Genomic DNA, 16,095 nt, shown 5'->3' with positions numbered 1-16,095 from the left:
ACTTGCCTTGCAATTCAAAGGTTTCTTGCACATCACACAGCCTTGAATGGGAAGTGGTATTATTAGCACCAGGGTGTTTTTGACAGTGGTTTCAGTGGGTGGCACACACAGCTCAATGACTGCCATCATGGGCTGGCTGGTTTCATCAGTGGCATGCTGCTGCTGCTGATGCAACCTGAGCAGGGGTTTCACTCTGCCCCCCGGCTGCCAGGGGCACCTGCTGCTCCTTCATTGCCAGCTGCTCAGTGTCATTGGCTACACCCTGAAGCTGTTTCTTCTACATTAGGGTCTGTATTAGGACTCTGGGTTAAATAGCAGCTCACTGCCATTGAATCCAATAATCCCATGTAAAGATGTTATACCATATCATAAACCATGCATGCCAAGACTAGAGCCAGGACATATAGAGATATCTATCTATCTATCTATCTATCTATCTATATATATATATATATATATATATATATATAAAGGGTGTGTAATCTAACCAATTTCTGAACTTAAACAGTAACATGCAGACTCTATGTATGGTTTCTATTGTGTAGAACGTTGTATTGCTATATACATTTTGTAATTAATATCCTTCAATGATGAAAGGCAAGATGGGCCCCTAATCCCACCCATGAAAAATTCGGATTCTTTACACTGGCCACACTGAGACGGTTTTATATTACCAGGCGGAGATGGCACAGCTTTGAGTTCTTTTTTGAGTGCTAACTGTTTTCTGAGCTCTCCAGTTAGTGCTCTCTCTCTCTCTCTGATTTCACCACACATGCTGCGAGCAGGGGGCAGATCACGTACAGCTCAGTTTACAGCAATGGCTGAGACAGAGAGGGCAGGTGCATCAGCAAGCAAACCATTCTTTCTTTATTGGGCGTCATAAAAGCTCAGCTAGACTTATTCTCTCATGCAATTTCCACATTCATCACGAGCATCTTGGCAATACAAATCTGGCTGTTCTCTAAGATACAAACAGACTCTATGCCCTCTATTTGTGAGATGTGATTGCAAAAAGAGGCAAATCTTTCATTCTATCTCAGCCGCCTCTTTATGGAATAATCCATTTCCTGACCTTATCATCTTACATGCTTGTTTGTTTTTGTTTTTTTGAGAGGTGGTTGCATAAAGCCCCCCCAGGCAATAAACATGAAATCGCACATTTGATGGTATAGAGTAGTCTTTGTACAAAAATGTCTCTCGATGTGTTTGTAAGGAGAGCAGCCATCGACCATCATTGAGTTTTCATTAAAACAGGCAGCACAGGGGCAGTTTTCACAATGTTTTTTAAATAGTTTTTGTTATATTCTGTTATTTCATGTATTTGAAACCTTCCGCCTCATTTGGACTGCTCAAAGGCTCCCATTCTGGGCAAGCGTTTTCGTAGTAACACAGCAATGACCCCGTTTTTAGAAGTGCATTAGGATCATCTTATCTTAAACTGATGAACACACATTGCTTTTTAGATCTACATTTTCATTAGAACACGAGTTCAGTCTGCTGCCTTTTACAGCTTTTCGTTCTTTAAAGCTTTGCCTCGGTTTAATCCTGTTAAATTGAAGTCTGAAGCCTTTGCTGCAGGAGCTGGTGTGTTGTAGTAAACGCAGAACAACGCCAGGCTCTGCTGGAACTTCCACAGAAAGACAGTGTCGTAAACAGAGACAGCAGCAGCAGCAGCAGCACCCAAGTGAGACACGAGCAGTGCTTTCCAGCAGCAGCCTCTTATCTAAACAGTGCTGAATAGATTCCTTTTCCAAGGAGTGTCTGAGACCCTAGTAATTCAAAGTATGTTGCATAACATCTCCAAGATTGTATCCATTTCCCTTTGCATCCTTTTAAGACAGGATTACTCCAGCTAGAATTAGCCAGAGGTCCCGTGTGTGTAGGCGATCCTTGCCAGCAGGGTAGAGTAAGTCGGGAGAGTCAAGCATTTGTTATGTTGTGCTCTACAGTATAACGTATGGGAGCGAGAGGCTAACTCTCCAACTTTGGGCAAACAATATCCAACCGAGTAGGCTGGATTCATTCAGCCTGTCTCATTAGTACAGCCAGCAATGTAGGGTTATGTACAGGGTACAGTTCAGTTATTAACACACATTGCATTGCATTCTGGGAATTGTTCTGAGAGGCATCAGGCACCTGAAATACACATACACCCTACAACTAGGTAACCTCAAGCTATGTGCTCACTTTAAACTTTTATCAAGACCAACTATCTACAGACCCTACTGTTGTGCAACAATTAGTTGTGAATATATAAATGCCAATTCAAGTTCTTTCCCATCCACAGGCATGGCACACATGCCGCTGACTCACAACTCACCACACCCTCGCCACATTTACACAGCGCTTTTCATACCAAAGCAGCACAAAGCACCGCACAGTACCTTGCAAATGCACCAGTGATAGCAGCACTTGGCACAGTGATACTTAATAACCCTGTTCCACCAGCGGTCAGACCTCCCCTCCCCTCATCTTCCTCGTCATTCACGCTCTACTAGTGCTGCAGGGGGACAGGTAATTTTTTGGCACGTTTAACTGTTTTTATTTTCATTTCCATTGAAATGTACTTGGTATTGAATGGGTTAAGCCAGGTGACAACTGTTGGGAGCAGCCAATTGACACAGGGGTGGAAACTGACGTGGGCACAAAACAGCAGCTGTGAAGACTTCTACAACAGAAATCCTTACAAGCAAGGGGCACGCTGTTACAAAGAGGAAGAACCAGGGAGCTCATTTCTGGTCCTGTACAATATTACATTGCAGGGACTGCATTTTATTTATGATGGGTCCAAATCCGCACCTGTCTGGGGCGCACAACAAAACCACTGCGCATATTTATGGTGCAAATATTTATTTACAAAACACATTTAATTACATAAGACAACCGATAGCCATCTCGTATGAATAACAAGAGCTAAAAACAGAGCACAATTATCACATTCCAGATACAGCAAGAATAGGCCCAGCTCTATAGAAAATTATTCATGCATGATATATATTACGTTTGTTTTTTTAATATCTCATTGAGCTTAGATTTCAAAAAAGTGTCTTTAAAAAACAATATTTGGATTTCATAGCATATTGCATACATCTGCTTTTTGTATGGGATCTCCTCCATCCACCCGGGTTAGCAGTCATGAGTCTCTGCAACACAAACAATGAAGTGAAATTTGAAGAGGAGGAGTTTAAACAGGAGCTGTGCTACAGATGGGAAGGGTGCAGCGCAGTCAGACCCAGGGCTGCACGTTACAGTACAACAGTTACCTCTTCCACACAAGTCTGAACGCATGCAAAACAGAGAGGACTTAACAGTTCACAGCTTAAACGTTATCCTAAACATGAAGCATTTGAAATGCTGTCAGAACTTGTAATCATTATCAGAAATATGCATGTTAAAATGAGTGTTATTGGGAGTTTACTATACAGTGGGAATAGTTTTTTTTCTTAGTGTTGTACACATTTATTTTAACTGTACCCTTTCTTGTTCCGGGCTATCCGAGTAGTTACCCAACATTTCTAAATATGTTAAAGTTGAAACGTTTTTAAAAAAAATCTAAATATTTTAAAATTAAACCTTTCGAAAATGAAACAGAATCTCTAGAGAACCACTTTGTCCCTGGAAAAAACTGCTTCAGATCCTGCGACTGACAGATGTGGTCCTCCTGAGACCGTGGATCCCGTACACTAAATATTCCATCTGCAACTCTCATCCATTCCTGGTTTTACAACAAGCAAAAAAAATATATATTGACCGGAGCTTTGTACCTATAGACTGTGGCTAATATGAAACCTGGAATGGGTGACACTGCTATGCAATAGGAGTGGTTTCCATCCCTGCACAATACAAGCCCCACAGAAGCATGCAGCCGTGACCCTACCTTTGGCCAGTCTCTCCCGGAGAGCCCGGATAGTTTCAGTCAGTGTCTGATTCTCGTGCCGGTACCACGCACACTGCTCACACTCTCTGTAGCCTGAAACCACAAACACCACAACCATGAACCAACACATCTGCTGGAGATCATTAGGAAAGAGATGACAGGGCGTGTATGTTGCAAGGTTTTATATCAATTGCAATCATTTTGTGTGTGTCCTTTAAATGTGGAAGAAGTAGTGAGAAATTGTTGCGTGACTTCCCTGTGTTTAATGTAAGCTCTGAATCAACGCAGGGTTAATGAACTCTTAATCAAGCTGTACATAGCTGGGGTACATCAGCAGCTTGTAATCACCAGCCTTGTCGTTTGACCTTGTGATGCGTGGGTACAGCGCTTTGCCACCTGTGAATGGAGCAAAACTCATATCCTATCAAGCTGTTAGTGTTTGCTGAGCTGCCTGCAATCTTCCACAATTCAGTAGGTCTGTGCCTCCTCAATAGCAGCAATTCATGATTAATGCTGAAGTGTAACTTCTTGTTATCTGGGTTTCTGCTGACCTTGGTGAAGCAAAGAAGAACATGCAGACCTCAACTGTGAATGTGCTTTGTCTCACACTAGGGAAATAAGACCAAATATAATAATTATTTTGTATAGCACATTTCATTAAAAGAAATCCCAAAGTGCTTACAGAAAAATACATAAAACAATACACTAAAAACAATGCAGTGCAGTAAGCCAATGTATAAAAAGGAGTCTTGAGGCGCGATTTAAACACACAGACTCCGAGTCCCTGACAGACCCTGGAAGGGAGTTCCAGAGTCTTGAGGCCAAAGAGCAAAAGGCACGATCTCCCACAGTTCATAATTGTGCTCTTGGCACGGAAAGGAGTTCATTTTTAGCTGAGCGCAGGCTGCGTTGGGGAAAGTAGCAGCAAAGCAGATCCTTGACGTAAGATGGACCCAGGCTATTCAAGGCCTTGAAGGCCAGCAGCAAGATCTTACAGTCAATTCTATATTTAACTGGTAACCATGGAGAGATGCTAAAACTGCTGTTACACGGTCATGCTTTCTTTTTTCTTGTTAAAACTACAGCAGCAGAATTTTGAATGTATTGCAACCCACTAGTCTAGTCAATTCTCAATGAAATGAAGGCATGTGTCAGTTTCTCCACATCAGACATTCACAAAGAGGATCTGAGGCGAGCGACATTTCATAGATGAAAAATATATATTTCTAACAAGGGCCTCAAAAGACAACGCAGAGTCAAATTTAACACCTAAATTTTTAAATTCAGGACGTAGGACTAAATCTCAGGTCCATCACTGACCAAACTAAAACTACCAACTTTACACAGCTGGTGCGGAGAACCCAATAGCATGACCGCTGTCTTGCTAAGATTTCATTGCAGAAAATTCTGCTGAAGTTTGAATTTCAGTCAGGCAGTCATTCAAGCACAGAAACAGCCAAAGCAGCATCAGGTTTAGTGTACAAGTAGATCTGCATGTCGTCACCATAGCAATGAAAACTAATGCCATGACGACGAATTATTATACAGACATAGCACACAAACATGGCATATAAACACCAATGTAGTTCTCTGAACGATGTAAACAGTGTCAGAGGCCGCAGTAAGGTCCTAAAGAACAGGAATAGAGCCTGAATCTGCAGTCATCTAGAAGCTGCTTCCATGCTGTCTAAAGTACAGACGCTAGCCGTGTATCTGCGCTGTACCAAGTCATTTGCTTTCACAGATAAACTACATCAGAATACCATCTCTGTGCCAGGGCAGCTCAGAATACCATCAGCCGACGCCTGGTGTATGCATGACACGTGATTGGCTTTGTTTTGATTGAAACCACCTGAAGACTGGCTTACTATTATTAATAAAATACAACTCTTACAAATGTGACAAAAAAAAAAAAAAATAATAAAAAAAGAAATATTGCCCTCTGGTAGGTATTCAGTGGTACTGCATGTGCAGCTGTGAATTCATCAGTGTAGTTTCTTAGAGGAAGGGGCTTAAACAGCATACACCAAGAGATGCAAATTTAGAGAGCTCAGTACCTTGATTTTCTTTAAGGGGGCTGGCCGCTGGCTGGTAGGGTTCAGGTTTGGGGCAGTTGGATTGCACTAGATCCGAGAGGGAAAAAAACAAAACAAAAAAGTTATCCTGAGGACAGACAGACAGACAGACAGAGACAGACATGACGGCCTATATCTATACACACATGCTTCAATAATGCAGCAGTGTGGAGTAGTGGTTAGGGCTCTGGACTCTTGACCGGAGGGTCGTGGGTTCAAATCCCGGTGGGGACACTGCTGCTGTACCCTTGAGCAAGGTACTTTACCTAGATTGCTCCAGTAAAAAAAAAAAAAAACACAACTGTATAAATGGGTAATTGTATGTAAAAATAATGTGATATCTTGTAACAATTGTAAGTCACCCTGGATAAGGGTGTCAGCTAAGAAATAAATAATAATAATGCAGCAAGCCATTACCAAGGAGAACAAAAAGAGAAACAGAAAGGTCACCATAGCACAACTGTAGGTGCATCAGCAAGCGTGCTGAAAATAGACTGAAGTAAGTACTGGGGATCAGAGCTCAGGAGGTTCCCCCCACTCCCCCACTCCCCTTACCCTCGGTTTGCTTTAGTGGGTTAACAGCAGGCTGCTCGGGTTCAAATGTGATATTGGCAGAAGAGGGAACAGACCCTGGGAAGGAAGAAAAAAGCAGGTTGCCAAAGAAAATCACTACATCAGCAACCACACTGGCTAAATACAATCAGCTCAGCTGTGAATTAAACACAGGGCTCAATGTTGGGGAAATAGATAGGGGGGAGCAAAGCTGATCAAGAGCTCACAGCGAGCACAGCAGTAAGATCACTCAGAAGAGTCTTACCCTCTGATTGTTCTGGACTACTAGTGGTGGGGGGCTCGTGTGCAGGGGCGGAGTCCAGAGGTGGGGCAGGCTCTAGGAAGGAGGACGAAGAAAACGTGAGAGAGAGAGAGAGAGAGAGAGAGAGAGAGAGAGAGAAAACCCCAAACTCTCTCTCTACGTTCTCATTATGAACCCCAGTGCAGTAATGTTTGAATTAATGTTTGAATCTGCAAATATAAAAGCAATATTGGAAATTCAAAAGCCAAAACATACACCAGGCTGTTTGGTACAGTACAGGTCTTACCCTCGGATCCTGGCAGGCTGTTTGGTACAGTACAGGTCTTGCGCTCAGCTCCTGGCAGGCTGGAAGGTGTGGCAGCACCTGAGGAAAGAAAGGAATAAAGATCAGGACATCAGTTTTGTTCACAGCAAGGACAGGGAGCGTAAACAACAACTCCCATCTAGATAACCAAGCGCCCACAAAACACTCTGCAGCGCAGGCACTGGCCTTGTGACAGCGAGCACACTCAACACAGCGGAGCCTCACCCTCAGCTTGCTTCAGTGGGCTCGCAGCTGGCTGCTCCGGTTCAGATGCAAGGTCCACTTGAGAAGCAGGACCTGGGAAGGAACGCAAGTTCACAAGATTAGACAGGAATATCGGACAGCCAGCGAACTCCACTCCTTTACTCAGCACGGCTCACAGGTGCATTGCTCAGCACGGCTCACAGGTGCATTGCTCAGCACAGCTCACAGGTGCATTGCTCAGCACGGCTTACAGGTACCTCAGTGGTACATTACTTAGACCTGTCTTACCTTCGGTTTGTTCAGGTGGGCTCACTGCTTGCTGCTCTGGTTCACATGTGAGTTTGGCTGATGGAGCAGGACCTGGGATGACAGAAGTAGGAAGTTAGCGTAAAATATTCTTGCAAATTCAATAGGACACAGTCATGGGTTGGGAATCCGAGATGCAGGTAACTTCCACTGAATCTGCTGGCTCACACATCTGCAGTGCTAGCTCTGTGCTGAGTGTGCATTAGGGAGAGTGAACAGCTCTATACAGTGCAGCTAACTCAGCACACATCCAGGGCAGTGCAGATAACAAAGCAGTGAGCAGCGACTCCTCTTACCCGGAGTTTGTTTTGCTGGACTGGAGTCTGGCTGCTCGGGTTCGAATGTGAGGTTGGCGGACAGGACAGTAACTGGTAAGAAATAAAAGCAGGTTAGCAAGTCAATATTACATCTCTGTAGAGTTAGTACATCAATACTGACCCTGCTTTAAAATACAGGCACTATGTGTTCAAGATGCAGCAGAGATCAACACAGCAGAACTGGAGGGGAGATTACCAAAGACACTTCCCCACTCCCCAGAACAAAGAAAAGAAATCTAAGCGTTGCTCAGACCGGTCTTACCCTCAGTTTGTTTGGGTGGGCTCACAGATCGCTGCTTGGGTTCAAATGTGAAGTTGGCGGAGGTGAAAGGACCTGGGAAGAAAGAGGAGAATCTCAGTACTGCGGAACTTCAAATATAAAGAACTCAGTCGAGATAGCTGATCATAGTCAACACTTCTTACCCACAGTTTGTTTCAGGGGAGTTGCTCTTGGTTTGGCACTGCCCGGTGGTGGGGTAGGGCCTTGGGAAAGAAAATGGCAGGTCAGGATGACAATGAAAATTCTTTAAAAGACTGTCAAAGTTGCGTTTTAGAGAACACTTGAAATGTATAATGTTACACGAACGCATCTTCAGTCACAGCTGTCCTTGTTGAGTTCATCACAAATTGGGTGAGCTCAGTAACACGAAAGCCTCTACTGCACCCCTGAAAGAAAGGACAGCCTCCTACCTCTTATCTGCCTCTTGGGAGTCACCAGGCTGCTCTGCTGCAGTCTTTGATATTTCCCAGACTGTCTCACAGACGGCCTCAGCAGACCTCTTGGGGCAGAAGCAGATGCTGTGGGCTTCAGGGGAATCCTGCAGACACTTGGAATCGACGAGCCTGGAACTGCACGATCAAATAAAAGATGCAGTTACGTGAAGAGAGCTCTGAGAACTCACACATCCCTGGAACGGGTCCGCTTACAAGAAGGGAACAGTCAGCAGACATCAGGGAAAAGAATATAGAGAGAGATACACAAGTTTCAACTCCAGTTACTAGCATCATCAGTGGTGCAGCAAAGACTAGCACAATGATATGGCATCCCACACACACTGCACTGTTCAGAAAGCTTACTCAACTTTGTGACCCGAAAATGGAGTGAGCAGTGTTCCTATGGATTACCGCTTACCAGCATAAATACAGACTAGGCAAGAACAGAATCCTGGAAAGGGCTCTTTATAGCAAAGACCGGGAGCAAGGAGGTTCAAGGTTGAAATCCTGATATGGTGCCAGCTGTGATGCTTGTCTATGGAAAGGTTAGATTCTGTCCCAGTTCTGCACAATTTACCCAGCCTAAATCAACTCAAACATGGAGTTAATAAAGCAAAGAAAAGCCTCCGTACCGATTTTCTGCCTCTTTGCCGTTGGAAGGCTGCTTTCCTCAGTGTCTCGGAATTTCCCAGACTGCCTCCGCTCCCCAGAGGCAGCTGCAGGCCCCGAGGGCTTCTGGGTAATCCCACTGGGGCCTGGAATGGCTGAACCTGCAACTTGGCAGAATGAATTCAGTGAAGATGAGTTACAAGACCTCCTAGCTCCCTGTCTTTAGCACCAGCACAGCTACTCGGCTGCACTGACGGAAATTCTTCTTCTGGGTTATAAGCATCATAACCACCAGCAGAGGTCTGCCATCAAATCATGAAAGGTAAAGCAGTAAAATGTAAAGAATATACAGAGACAGGAAATGAACAGGACGATCGTGTCTTTGAGACGTTTTTCATGTCATGCTGCTGTCAATTTACTTTAGTGCTGCCGGATATTAAATACTGATATCGTACTGCAGTAGTCCCTGCGTATAGGATCGCCTCCTAGGAGAACACTGCCTATGCTGCTGCTGCATTTATTAACCTGTGTAGGGGTGCTGTGTTCATTTAGTTTGACAGTTAGTTCATTAACTTTTATTACAGTTTATTAACATACACTTGCCTGTTGCTTTTCTCTTAGTTATTCTGTTCATTTCATATGCTGATGCATGTGCGTCATGACAAGTAATACATATGTATTTACTGATTCATGTCTGGTGGTCAGCTCCGTCTTAGAGAACACTTTGCCTGCTTCCCGTGGGGTGTTCTCTGAGCCGGAGACTGCTGTATATATTACTGAATGACATACTGTTTGTAGCGAGACGTCTGGGGCTGGCTGAGCCTGGCTTTCGGACTTCCCTCCCTTTCAGGTCAGCAGACACCTTGGGCCTCTGCAGAGACATGTGGGGGGGCCTCGTCCCTGAGACGGCTGGCTTGGGAAGGCTGGAGCCCAGCGCCTTGGCACCTAAAGCAACACAAGCCTGTTTAATAAGCAATACAGCGGTGAGCCATGCAGCACTTGAGATACACAGAAACCTGTGTTTTTAAAGCGAACTGAAACACACAGGTACCATACTGTAAACCCCAGAGGATGCTGTCAAAGCACTGGTTTACTCCAAGCTTAGTACTACCGAAGGTTTTATGGTGTCTGAAGTTATGGACGAACCGCCCTGGTGACCAGTTCATTCAGGTTTTCATTCCCAATGGCAGGACAGCGAAACAGGTTACGTTGTATTAAGATCACAATGCATCACAGAATCATACTGAGACTGTTATTCTTGAGGGCGGTCAGCGTGACAAAGCCCTTTCTCACCGGCAGCTGCAGGAGGCTTGAGGCCACTCGAAGCTGGCTTTGTAGAGTTGCACGCTGGAGTGAAGGCAGAAGTCTGCAAAAACAACAAATATATCATTAATGAATCACAGCATGCATTCTCATTTCATAGCAGCGACTACTGAAACCTCACAGCAAAACCGGAGGTTATTACTGTCGGACACGCCAGGGAATCTCATCTGCCAACACGGTTTACCATTCAGATGGTTTAGTCCATCTGCTGGTGGGGGTGTCAGGGTTTACCTCTGCTGTGCTGGAGCTCTTCCCTCCTCCTCTTTCAGGCTTCTTCACAGATGCTGGCCTGGGGGGTCTCTGCATCTTGACCCCGGGGCTGTGGCGGGCTGGTCCGGAAGGGAGGCCAAAGTGGGGGATCCCCAGGGAGGGGCGTTGTGACTGCACCGCCCCCGGAGGCACCAGGGTCTTGGAGCGTGTGGAGCAGAGCGATGGGGGCACCAGCGACTTTCTAGGCAAAGTGGGCAGCCCTGTCGCTGACGGGGGCAGGAGAGTCTTTTGCTGCCCCAGAATATTGGGGGGCCGGATGCTCTGGTTGGCTCGAGTTGGCAGGGTGCTGGGCTGAGCGTTCGATTGGAGTGGCTTGTTGCTGCTGCTGCTGCTGCTGGCAGATACTTGAGTGCTGCTGCCCTCCCCGCACGAAATGCTGAACAGGGCACTGGAGTCCCTGTTGAAGGAGAGGCACTTCATCGCTTTGCCCTGCTGGAATTTGGGCCCGGCAAGCGGGGTCGAGGTGACCAGGCAGGAGGACTTGATATCTGGGCTGCCGTCCGCAGGCCACGGCAGGAAGCAATCCTGGCCCTGCTGGGAAACCACAGGGCTGGTCAAGACACTGCGGCTGAAAGTGCTCTCGCTGGGAGGCCCCCTCACTGCCACCTGGTCAGCGGCTCCCCTCTCTCCTTCAGGCACTCCCCCTGCAGCTCCACGCTTCAGTTCCCAGGTCTGGTTGTGGTCAGCCTCCCCCTTTGCTGGCTCCACTTCCATTCCTGCTGCATTCTTCAGGTCCATGGTGGCATTTGGCAATTCCATGGTGGCATTCGGCAATTCCATGGTGGCATTCTTCAGGTCCACCATGGTGTTGGGAAGATCAATGGTGGCATTCAGGTCCACCACGGTGTTGGGCAGATCGATGGTGGCATTGCCCCCGACGCCAGGAGACGTGCCCTCCTCTTTTTTTTCCAGACTTTCCTGAGCCGCGTCGGATGCTCTGTAGGAGCCGCTGCCTGATGACTCCTCCATTTCCTCCACAGTTTCCAGCAGCACCGTGGCATTCCCACACTCCTTTTTCTCAGGTGGCTCCCTGCAATTCTTTCCTTGCGAGGACAGAGAGCGACTTCTCAGCACTCTCACCCGTTCCAGCAGCGCAAGGGCGCAGGACTCGGCCGACACCAAGTCACACAGCGAGGATCCAGCAGCCTTGCTCTCGTCCTCCTCCTCCAGTCGCCCTCCTCCTCCCTCCTCCTTGGTTTCTTTCAGCTCCACCAGCTGCAGGTTAAGGTTCTCCAAGTCCAGGAGGCTCACCCCCCACATGTCAGAGGTCTCGGGATTGACGCAAGACTGCTCTATGAAAGACTTCATGGGGGTCCAGTCACAAGGAAGGGGCTCTGCCTCAATGGTAGAAACGTCCACGTTGCTTCCATCCCTGGCTGGCTGAGCACATTTCCAGGGGGTTCCTGGGGTTGAATGATTGCTAAGAATCTGGTTTACGACGGCGACACACTCCTCTGCAAAAAAGCTACAAAACAGGGCAGGGGTTTTCACTGACGCCTCCTCCTTCTCTTTCTTTATTGAAGCGGCTTGCAAAGGGTGCTTGCTGGGGGAGGGGACCATGTGTGGAGACCTTCCCCTGTGATCTAGAGAGCAACACTCCTCCAGGACGGGGCTCAGATATCTCTTCTTTGACAGTTCAACCGCTACTGGGGTGCTAAAATATCGGCAACTGGCTAACTGCTCATTCAGCTGGAGTATAGGTGGAAGGTCCAGCTCTGGTTCTGTCCCGCCCCCTTCTAGTTCAAGGACTTGCTCAACAATGTCGTTGCATTCAACCCGGGCAGCGCTTGGAGGGTCCTGGCTTGTTTCTGCCTCCTCCTTGTAGCCGCTCAGCACCACAGTACCCTGGAGCGTCTCAACAGAAGGGCTGCCGGGAGCCTCCTTCTCCAAACCCAGCAGCATTTCTGCTGAGTCGCATTCCGCTTTCTCAAAGGTGCAATTGTCAGCGCTCCCCGTTCCTCCAGAAGCAGGGCATCCTGGACTCCACCCCACCCCTCCCTCCATCGGGAGAAAGCTTCTTCTGTCTCTTTCCAGACCCTTCTCCCCGCAGGCAGGCGGGCCGTTCAGAGGGCTCTCAACAGCCATCCCCGCTGCCTCCACCTCGCTGTGCTTCGGTGTCCGCCTCAAATCCCCATCCCCCAGGCTGAACCTCCTGCTGTTAACAGCTTGCCGTCTCAGTAGCTTCCCCTCCGGGGCACCTGCTGAAGCAATCCTCTCTAAACAGTGCTTTTCAAGACCTCCGATCTGGACATTATTCCGGTCTTTCAGGGGCTGCCGTCTCAGGGTCCCCCCTTCTTTCCCCAGTGGGGGCTGGCCCACCAGTTTAGAGGGAGCTGCTGCTGCCTCTGGGTTTGGGAGGGACTTCTGTCTGAGTAGAGGGAGTGAACGGCGTCTCAAAACCAGGACTTGACTAGACAGATTGACCTTTTGAGTCGCCTGGGAGGGAGGAAGAGAGAGAAAAACAGTGACGTTCACCAAGAACCCAATGTTATACCGGCATAGCGCTACACTATTAAGTTACAAAACAACTGGTTTTATTCAGATTCCTGCTATTCATTCCCCCCCCCCCCCTTCGCTATTATTAAATTCAGTCCCTGAGCTCATACAGTCCCCCCCCCCACCCCATGCAATTTAATAATACAGTAGGGCATATTTTGAGTGCGACACAAAAAGCAGTTTTTACACATTGTAGCCATTTGCAGCATGGCAAATAACACATGTATGTAACACATTTAAACAAAGGTCTCACCCAGAAGTCTGTGCTGGTCTTTGTGTATATGCATCAGAATCGTGTGCGTTTTACTATACTGTGTACTACACTGATGACATCAAGGACTACACTTTGGGGTACTTTTGACATAGTTGTGGGGCAGTACTGTTTTAAAAAGAATTATTTTACAACTTTTACTGGGGTTTGACTGCCAAAGCCTATGTATTGTGTTTTTGAATGATTTGGTCAATCATAATAGCCTATTGTGAGCGGAAGTCCAAATTGTTAGAACATCAACACTAATAATAAAAAAACAGAAAGCTCGCAACGGTCACATTGAGCAATGCCGTACCATCACATCGCGTTAACTGTAACCCACGCTTTACTAGTGGTCAGACACCATACTTGTATAAACAGAAATAAAAGCAATAGCAGCTTTAACATAAATTCTTACCATTTCAAGGCTTCAGATGTTTATGTGAATGTGCGCGGTATCTTGCCGGCCTAAGTAACGAATATATTCAGGTTCAAGTCTATAGAGAACCAAAATGAAATATTCTGTACAGTACTGTATTTAGTTGTCAGAAACCAAGCAGCCGACGATTAGTGAAACATTTTCAGACAAAAAATAATATGCTTTCACAATCCGATTGAAAAAAACAAAACACTTTAGCCAAGAACCACTGGCGTTATAAACTAAATAATTACATTCACCTTGCGCTGCATGGAACGCGTTTAGTCGATTTAATGATTGATTTAAATATATCCTGTTTATACGTTGATAATAGTAAATATTACAACAGCAGTAGCTACCGAGCTTATTTTAAACTATTTCAGCACGCGTAATTAGTTCTATCGTCAAGGCGCCTTTGTATTGTTTAAATCATAATAATACTGTTGGTTTTAAATTGTAATCACTAAACTACTGCCCAGCCCCGAAGCCTCTCTCGCATGCGTACGTCTTCGGCAGGTTTTGCAAAATTCAAACCTCGTTTATCCCGTTTTTCACAGACAAACCAATCAAATTTGAGTTTTGACCCACTGGACCCAGGCCAGCCAATGGCGGTACACAAATCGCAGCCGGGACCCTTGTCGCTGGGCCAATCACCGGACGAGTTGGAATAATGGGACAGAAATGGCATAGCCAGACTGGCCAATCAACGACGTAGCTGCATTTATTAAAATATATTTAAATATTTATTTTTAAAAAATGAAATACCATGACTGTGGTGTCATTTTGTTCGTTTTCCTTCAAATAACACTAAACCGCATGTGCACCAAGGCGAACAACGCGGGTAGAGTTATTCGGGGTGCAATTAATGAGGTACAGTGTAGAAACGGGCAGCAGTGTGGAGTAGTGGTTAGGGCTCTGGACTCTTGACCTGAGGGTTGTGGGTTCAATCCCCAGTGGGGGACACTGCTGTTGTACCCTTGAGCAAGGTACTTTACCTAGATTGCTCCAGTAAAAACCTGACTATAAAAATGGGTAATTGTATGTAAAATAATGTGATATCTGTATAATGTGAAATAATGTATAAATGTGATATCTTGTAACAATTGTAAGTCGCCCTGGATAAGGGCGTCTGCTAAGAAATAAATAAATAAATAAATAAATAAATAAACGGGATTGCACATAAACCTTCATTGTGCTGCAGACCCAATGCCAGTTCAAAAACTTAGCTACAATGCAGACGGGTTTAGGCGAATCTGTGTAATTCATACATTTTTATAACCGATTTATTCGTCCAGCAATAAAAAAAATACCGGTACAGTATATTGGTGCAAATCTGTACCAAGCTTCAAAATGTAAAGTATCGCAAAATATAGAAATAACATTATTTTCTACTGATTTTACTGGACTTCATAACTGCTCTTATCTGTAATGTGATAGTGTATAGTGTGATATTTTGTAATGTGATACTTTGTATTGTGATATTTTGTAACAACTGTCGCCTTGGATAAGGGCGTCTGCTAAGAAACAAACAAACACATAAATAAATAAATAAATAAATAAATAAATAAATAAATAATGACACAGCTGTAAACGACATTGTGCTCAAAAGCTTTTTTAAACATCTACGTGTGCCTTGCTGTGTTTGGATATCGGTACCGTCATGTAGTCATTTCTATTGATCAAAACTTGTGTGCTCATCTGAATAGCGCGGATCATAACGTTACCGTGCCAGTGCTGTGTGCACTGAATGAACCGTGTTGTACAGCCTGAATTACAGCTGGTAAAGCTGCACACAACAAAACCCACCACGGACCTTTCGAGTGTTTTCTTGTCGCTCGAATATAGGGAGGCATGCCAATGGTATCTTTTCTGACGTTAAACCTCAGAACTGATGACATAAACACAGCATTTAACAGTATTCGCAGTGCGATTCAAAATCATAAACCAAAGCACTTCAGCAATGACTAGATACTGTATGTATTTGTATTGCTTATCTATCAATAATCAGCGACGTGCAACCTGTCACGATTACAGACAGGTTGCAGGTTCCAGCACCTGGGTTTTAATAGAAGTAGACCACGCCCCTTAATGGGACAGGACCCGCCAGTCAAACTAACA

The 16,095-nt window shown here is 45.7% G+C and overlaps 1 protein-coding gene across 4 annotated transcripts; it reads right to left on the bottom strand.

Moving 5' to 3' along the window:
• Nucleotides 1-2,833: 2,833 nt before the first annotated feature.
• Nucleotides 2,834-14,534, bottom strand: LOC117412147 (mucin-19-like). 4 transcript variants are annotated; one of them, XM_034903773.2, is made up of 17 exons: nucleotides 13,978-14,534; nucleotides 10,775-13,249; nucleotides 10,514-10,586; nucleotides 10,010-10,165; nucleotides 9,244-9,387; nucleotides 8,588-8,746; nucleotides 8,321-8,380; nucleotides 8,160-8,231; nucleotides 7,877-7,948; nucleotides 7,563-7,634; nucleotides 7,296-7,367; nucleotides 7,053-7,130; nucleotides 6,770-6,841; nucleotides 6,508-6,582; nucleotides 5,935-6,000; nucleotides 3,878-3,970; nucleotides 2,834-3,143 (listed from the first exon to the last, which is right to left on the bottom strand). In XM_034903773.2, exons 1-17 carry the CDS (start codon nucleotides 13,978-13,980, stop codon nucleotides 3,127-3,129), a joined length of 3,759 nt encoding a protein of 1,252 aa, XP_034759664.2. In that variant the 5' UTR covers nucleotides 13,981-14,534; the 3' UTR covers nucleotides 2,834-3,126. The 4 variants fall into 4 exon arrangements, with proteins under 4 accessions (XP_034759664.2, XP_034759665.2, XP_058845454.1 ...); XM_034903774.2 differs by having other exon boundaries at nucleotides 9,244-9,381; XM_058989471.1 differs by lacking the exon at nucleotides 10,010-10,165 and having other exon boundaries at nucleotides 9,244-9,381.
• Between the last annotated feature and the right edge of the window lie 1,561 nt (nucleotides 14,535-16,095).

This window comes from Acipenser ruthenus, chromosome 16 (genome assembly GCF_902713425.1).
Source record: "Acipenser ruthenus chromosome 16, fAciRut3.2 maternal haplotype, whole genome shotgun sequence".
Taxonomy (NCBI): Eukaryota; Metazoa; Chordata; class Actinopteri; order Acipenseriformes; family Acipenseridae; genus Acipenser; species Acipenser ruthenus.
Note: the sequence above shows the minus strand (reverse complement) of the source record. Positions and strands in the feature narration are given on the sequence as shown.

Bases quoted from the DNA above. Each gene is read 5' to 3' on its own strand.
- LOC117412147 (XM_034903773.2), bottom strand. The intron at 7,949-8,159 runs GTAAGACCGGTC...ATTTCTTACCAG, and splicing joins CCCACCCAAACAAACTGAGG to TTACTGTCCTGTCCGCCAAC. The intron at 7,635-7,876 runs GTAAGAGGAGTC...CTGTCATCCCAG, and splicing joins TCCAGCAAAACAAACTCCGG to GTCCTGCTCCATCAGCCAAA.